The sequence below is a fragment of the Penaeus vannamei genome, chromosome 17 (assembly GCF_042767895.1).
Source record: "Penaeus vannamei isolate JL-2024 chromosome 17, ASM4276789v1, whole genome shotgun sequence".
Classification (NCBI taxonomy): domain Eukaryota; kingdom Metazoa; phylum Arthropoda; class Malacostraca; order Decapoda; family Penaeidae; genus Penaeus; species Penaeus vannamei.
Window position 1 is genome coordinate 6,797,265 of NC_091565.1, and position 7,500 is coordinate 6,804,764.

Consider the following 7,500-nt stretch of genomic DNA (forward strand, 5'->3'; position numbering starts at 1 on the left):
TGAACTTTGAAGAACGACATCAAAGCGACACGAGGGCCTACAGCTCTGGACCCCCGCCAGCATCTCTACCTCAAGGTTGACCTCGAAGGCCGTCTGCTCGCGCTTCCTTACCTCAAAGGCGCCCATCCGAAGTCGTAGTCCTCCCTGGCGTGTCTTCGTCGCACCAGCGGCCGTTCCATCCTTGACGCTGGCCGTGAGGTCGTCCTTTCATCCAACACCTCCAACTTGTTCCTTCGGATGGCTGGCTACTGGCTGCTTCTCCTCCTCCACCTCGAGCCGAGCATCACGTCACAGTAACACGGCAGTAGGTCACAGCACAGGCGTAACACCATCACGAACACCGTAACACACAGCACAGAAACCTCCGTTCGGGACCGCGGTGCAATCCTCCGCACAAGTCGAGTTAAAGTCCTTGTGAACTTTTCACTTTCCCTCGCGCGGACTTCACTCCTCTTTTTTCCCGGCCCGACTCCTCTTTCTCCCCGTACGTGTTCAGTGTTCCTCTTGGACTCTCACTCTACACCGAGGAGGAGGTGGCTAGGCCTGTCTCCCTCCGCGACCGCCACGGCTCCTGGATCCGCGACGGGGGCGAGCAATAAATAAATAAATATGAGGGGCGATGGACTCCTAGGGTCCTGCATATGCACTGTGCAACGACTACTACACGCAGCGAGGGAGGCAATGCATGTAATGCTCGCGTAATGTCCAAGCGCCACCTGGTCTCCTCCCTCTTGCCCTCTTCCTCATCATTCACTTCCTCTTCTTCCTCTTCGTCAGCGGTTCCTCTGAGCTCGCCTTCTTCCTCTTTCTCATAGTTTCGCCTTCGTAGCTTTGACCCAACGCTCAGGACACATCATCATTTTTTATCAGTTTCTAAAGAGGCGAATCTCGCGTTTACTACAACAAAATAGTCGGGGCAGAACTCGCGTGCTATGGACTTGAAAATCAGTGTCCAAAAAATGATATCAAACTAAAAAAAAAAATTGTAAAAACTTCCAAATCTCAATCGCTCATCACATCCTCCTCGTACATATACACACAAATAAATCCTTCCACAAAAGTCGGGGCAGGGAAAATTAAGAAAACACTACACCACCAGCGACTCCCAAAGTCTCTTCGCACAGTTCGCCCAAACGCCAAGGGACAGCGAGGTCTCCGGAGCGACACGGGCGTACATCCACCCTCCACGGCGTCACGAACCACACTGACTGGCTGGCTGACTGGCTGGCCGATCGCGACGGACGTTTGCGAAGCTCCCTCGGTTCAGCCTCATGTGCGCTGGGTACTGGGGCATGGACTGAGGAGGGGGTGGGGGAGAGGGGAGGGAAGAGAGCCTTCTGGAGGGGGTGTTGGAGAGTGGGGAGCTGGGGAAATCTCCTGCAGGGTCTTCGGGGAAAAGAGGGGTTGGAGGAACTTAGAAGGGGTAGGGGTTGGAAAAAGTGTACGGGAGTAGTGCTTCTGGACTTTTTTTTTTCTTAAGATGGGGGTGGGTTTTTCAAGAAGGGGGTTGAATGGGGAGGAGAAAGGTTGGAAGGTAGGGTGAAGGGTGAAGGGGCTGTAGATGAGTGCGATAAAATACACACAGAGGTTTGCGCCCCTGAGTCTGGTCAATCTCCGACCATAGCCACTACCGAGGAATACATAGATTTGCCAATAAGGGCTAAATTCCCAGCTCTCGTTGGTATGCACGGCAACCTTCGGTGTCATGTACAACATAACCATATCTTAATTATTGACCTGAAGTCCGGTAGCAAGCGTAGAGGCGATAGGCCTACACGATAAGTGAAAATATTCCCACATTTTAGATTCAGCACGAAATTATAATGAAGCAGCCACTTCTTTTTTTTCTTCTTCATAACCCGTGGTCGTCCATACTGTCAATTATCACCGTCACTATTTTGATCGCTTTATCTCCACTTCTCGCCCCGAAAAATAAAGCACATAAATAGACATAAAATAGACGCGGACCTCTTTATCGATCGATCTAAGCTACATTGTACAGGCCAGCATCCATCAGTCCGTTCCTCCTACTTACGTATCGACCAGAAAAGCCTCTGCCTATTTTTTCTCTCCTATTTTCTCTCCGGTCTCAAACGAACTCTAAGTCAAAGGAAATACTAAAGTTTAATATTTTTTTCTTGACAGTAAATCAAGTAAATATAATACCCACTATCTTTACAACCTGCCCCCCTCCCCTCTTCCTCCCACCCCGCCCAGCCCAGCCACCCACTCCCGATCTCTTCGTAAACAAAAGGGGGGAGAGGGAGAAGGGGGCAAAGAGGATAGAGAGAGAGAGAGCGAAGGGGGAGGGGATAGAGAGAGGGAGAGGGGGCAGGGGGACAACGGAGGCACACAGACCCTCCGGTACAACAGTCAAGCACACACCATTCATTGTCACTCAGGCACCCTACCCTCGCCACCGCGCACCCCTGCCAGACGTACGAGCCAACGCCCTTCTTCTCTCCCCCCTCCTCCTCCCCCAAGATCATTACACGGTGGGGGATAACAGCCTCGTCTGCCGACCACTTGGCTTGCACACTTGCCACGATCCGACTTTCAACGTTGTGCAATCTGTCTCTTGTCTTTGACGCTCACTGCATCTGTCCGTCTGCCCGTTCGTCCGTCCGTCAGTTTGTCTATGTGTCTGTCTGTCTGCCTGTGTGTGTGTGTGTGTGTGTGTGTGTGTGTGTGTGTGTGTGTGTGTGTGTGTGTGTGTGTGTGTGTGTGTGTGTGTGTGTGTGTGTGTGTGCGTGTGTGTGCATGTGCGTATGTATGTGTGTATGTATGTGCGTATGCGTGTGCTTGTACGTGTGCGTTCCTACTTGCCCTCGTGCCTACCAGCATACCTGCCTTTCTGCTCTGTCTACATGTACGTCCCTCTCTTTGAACATCTTAATGAACGCAGGTGCATTTCATCGCATCAATACAACACTAAACAAACACCACACCATGCAGCCATGTCCTAAAGTAACGGAACTAATAAATATATGCATATTCCTGCAGCAAAAGTCCTCCTTGCAATAATCTTGTTCGCAGCTGATATTAAAAACAAAATCGCTCTGCATACCCCATGCGTGAAAAAAGAAAAATGCACCGAACTTTATTAATTATTCACGAAACTCACAAACAAGTAAAATATGTGAATAAAAAATAGAAAATTCATTAGAATATTTCACATGCATAAATGATCAAAGAAAGAATATTCTGACATGCACAGATTCAGAGAAAATATTTTTTTCCCTGTCAGTCAAAATAAAAATAATGGCGATATCATATTAAAATTAATACATTAATTAGAATCTAACGAAGCAACCAACATATCTAATGAACCAAATAAATCCAGTAATATGGATATATATATATATATACTTCCCAAACACATAGGTAGGCCTATACCATCCCTATACTGAACTAATTAATGCAGATAAATCACTAACACTCAACCGCACAACACTGGCCGTTCTTCCTTTCATTACGAGAACATTACGACACAACCATTAATTAAGTTAATCCATTCTAAGGGACAGTGTGCTGGCATGATCGTTCCTTCTCTTGATTATGGCGAGGGGGGGGGGGGAAGCAGGCCTATCATTCGATTACGATTTGCTTTATCATAATTACCCGTCGTCGGGGAGCGAAACACTAACTGGCAACTGCGGGCGCTAAGGGTACCAAGGGGCTGCAAGGAACAACACGTTCTATAATGTCAATAGCAATAAATAAGTGTTCATTGGCATTTCATCTAAACGGTAAATAGCATGAACAATGCTAGCCTAAATCCTTTAAAGCGCCTTAGGAAGCGATACAAAACAAAAGGTGCTAACTTGCCCCTAAAAAGTGAGAAGAAAAAAATAGAGCAAACACGAAAGTACTTTACACTTCAACAGCTAACTCGCTTTCAGTACTGTGAAGGGCCGAGTCCGTTGGGATATACAGGGAGATCAGAACGGCAGGCTGATAGGCGGTAACGGGAGGGGGGAGGGAGAGGAACCGGAGGAGCGAAGAGGGAAGAGACAGGGAGGAGAGAGGATGGAGGAGGGAGAGGGTAGGAAGGAGGAAGGAGGAAGGAGAAGGGAGGAGGGAGGTGGAGAGAGGAAGAACGAGAAGAGAGGAAAAGAGCAAAGAAGAGAAGAGAAGAAGCGGAGAAGAGAGAAGAGATAAGAGGAGGGGCAAGGGGGGCGGGGGTGGGTAGCTGGAATGGGATTACTGATGGCGCGAACACCCCGTAGCCTAGAGACCGCCGTCCACCCAATCTTAAAGTCAAATCCTATTGGCGCGCGAGAGAGCACGAGGACAAAACATTTTTCAGCCTTTGCATTTTTTCCCGTCGCGTTTTTTCCCTTTTATTTCGCGAGTTCAACTTTTTCCCCCTCTTCTCATCCCCAGTCTTCGCGATATTTACGGCTCGAGTGACGTGTATGTTCCTCGACAACTTTATTTATAGAGGAATTGCACAGGAAGTTATGACTCTGCCAGCTGAATGTTTATAAACTGCATAGGAATACTTCTGCATGGTGTATGTACACATATGTATATCATGCATACACGTATTTATAAGTATATGTGTTTATATGTGTGCATAAATACATATACATACATATACTTACATACACATAGACATGTGTGTGCATTCATACACACACACACACATAAGCGTGCCTGTGTGTCTGTATGTATATACGTACAGATACATTCACATATATCTATACATACACACCCTTATGAATACACGTATGTGTGTATGTGTGTGTATGTGTGAGTGAGTGTGAGTGTGAGTGTGAGTGTGAGTGTGTGTGTGTGAGTGTGTGTGTGTGTGTGTGTGTGTGTGTGTGTGTGTGTGTGTGTGTGTGTGTGTGTGTGTGTGTGTGTGTGTGTGTGTGTGTGTGTGTGTGTGTGTGTGTGTGGTGCTCCAATGAAATACTTTTCCCGAAAGCCTTAAACCAAACAACCCGAGGGATCAGCTGACACCAACCAGACCCAGAAGGAAACCCAGCTGATCGCGCCATAAGACCCCATCCCGCGACAGCCCAGAAGACGCGCCTGCCGGTCCTCAGCCCCGGATTCTTGCCAAGGACGCGCCGCCGATCCGCCCTACCCCGCCGAGGGCCTGAGGAAGGGGGGCGCAACGGGCGGAGGGAAGCGGGTCCTTTGGGAAGCACGAGGAGGGACTTCGCGTCAGATCGGGGGGAGGGGGGGGGCAGGTTGGAATTGCGTGTGTGTGTGTGTGTGTGTGTGTGTGTGTGTGTATGTGTGTATGTGTGTGTGTGTGTGTGTGTGTGTGTGTGTGTGTGTGTGTGTGTGTGTGTGTGTGTGTGTGTGTGGCGAGGATGAAGGGGGGGGGGTCGTGTGTGTGGGAGGGCTTGTGTCTGTAGGGGGGTTATTGTGTAGGGGGAGAGGGAGAGGAAGAGAGAGAGAGAGAGAAAGGAGTGAGAGTGAATGAGTGAGTGTTTGTGTATGTGTGTCTGTGTGTTAAAAATGTGTGCGCGTGCGTGTGCATGCATCCCTTCAAGTCTCGCTGGCACGTCATACACTCCATGATAAAAACCTACGGGTAATGAACACCACATATCGCCGAAAAAATTAACCACATACAAGATACAAAAAAAAAATAATAATAAGCCTAAAACATTTACAATTGATGAAAATAAACAATACGATCTACACGCAAGCAAGGGAGGTTAGCGAAGCGACCCGAACTCTCATCAAAGGGCTTAAATATGTAAAAAGGATATTAGGGGAGAGAAATGGAGATACACACGTGCTTGCAAAACCGACGTTCCTTCCCAGCGGAAATAAACACCAGCTTGGAACTGTATGTTGAATTAGACAACAAACATTTTTCATCGAGTCCCCAGCAAAATACATACTTCCCACAACAACAAGCAGTTCGTCAAATATTTTGTATTCCTCATCTTTTCTCCTTCTTTTGTCCCTCTGTTCTTCCTCCCTGCGCCGTGTTTCATCTTTCTCTTTTTTTGAATTGTTCTTCGGCCAGATCTGCTACGGCTACTGAAGGGGGTAAACACTCAGGAATAATTCAAACACGGCTTACGGAAAGGCTTCTCTCGCTGTTCTTTGTCAACGGAACGGAACAATGAACCGCCGACGAGAGCTACAGGATTCCGTTTGAAATATCAAATATCAGAAGGCGGGGAAGAGCTTAACGACTTTCCCGAAATAGACTGAATGTAGAATATACATATACGTTTCATCTTTTTTAAGGTTATTCTTTTTTTGTTTTGTTTATGATTTTTCATATCATAAGAGAATCTTTTTTTGGATTCGAAGCTTCGTCGGTTCGGTTCAGTTCTCAGAAGACCTTCGATGCATTATCATTTCGTCTCCTTTCTGCTTCTATAATTCACCTTTATTCCGTCTTTCTGTTTATCCTTCTTCCATTCTTTTCTCTTTTTGTCTCTTGACTTTCCCTTTCATTCAGTACCCCATTACGAGGTACCTCTTTCACTATATCAAGACGCTAAACTCCACTGATTTCATGTTTTATTACCTTTTGACATAGCGAAATATCACCAATTAAAATAGGAACCGGAATAAATTTCAAAGCTTCAATAACATCTTTCTACGAACGTTTCCCATACCACGAAAAAGGTCATGGCTCTACTTTAGATCTATGGCAGAAAAAAGGAAGACGTTTTTCCGCTTCCTTTTCACGTCTTTATCGTTCTCCTTCCCTCCATTCACACGAGGTTGCATAGGAGCCCCTTCCCCATTCATAACTCGTGACAAACATCGAATGGGGAAGCTCTCCTGCCCCTCAGACGGTTAAAAAGTTTATCGTGTCTATAAAGGCTCATTGATTTAATCCTTCCCCCCTAAACTGTTTATTAACCTCAAATCCTTTCCTCTCCTTACCACCCACATCCATCTGCCTGAGCCTACGTCATCCCGTCAGATCAGGGGAACGTCCCTAATCCCCCTCCTCCTCCCTCCACAACACAGCGCTCATTAAAACCGCGGAGATTGCTGGACGGAGGCGAATCATTCCTCCAATGCTATTTTCATAATCGAAGCGCCAGAGGTAATCGAGACTTCGGGGTATCTTCCTCGAGTTCATCATAATCTTAAACGCCGTAACTCCCGCGCGAAGGAGGAGAAAAACAACGAGTTCTTCCCTAAAAAAGGAGCGACTAGTGCCTCATCAGTAGTTTACATCTCCGCGGACAGATGGTGCGCCAGTCACCTCCCTTGCCGAGTCGAGACCGCCAGGTGGAGAGGGCCAACTTGTCTTGTTTTTGCCCCACTTTTTTTTAGATTAATTGGCCCGATTACGCATAACTTTGTGTTTTATGGAGACTTTTTTTCTAGCTCTCCCTTAACTGCTGTGGGTGTTGTAAGACGATGCCCGATTTCGCTTCCCAGTTGGTCGTGACTCCAAGAACGAAGATCGATGTTGTCTGGGAGTGCGACCCGACGCTGACATGTGGTTTGCGTTCTTGTAAGCACGCGGGACAATAAAGCCTCGCCTCTCGGGGATGCTCT

General features: G+C 47.3%; 2 protein-coding genes across 6 annotated transcripts in view; one reads left to right on the forward strand and one right to left on the reverse strand.

Moving 5' to 3' along the window:
* Positions 1-7,500, forward strand: part of LOC113824009 (uncharacterized) — a 1,204,662-nt gene that overhangs the window by 1,010,261 nt on the left and 186,901 nt on the right. The window lies entirely within an intron of this gene.
* Positions 112-1,218, reverse strand: LOC138864533 (kinesin-like protein CG14535; the record flags this gene model as incomplete). Its single annotated transcript, XM_070131816.1, is given in 1 exon segment — positions 112-1,218. A coding segment is annotated over 1 exon segment (68 nt), but the record flags the coding sequence as incomplete, so codon positions are not given.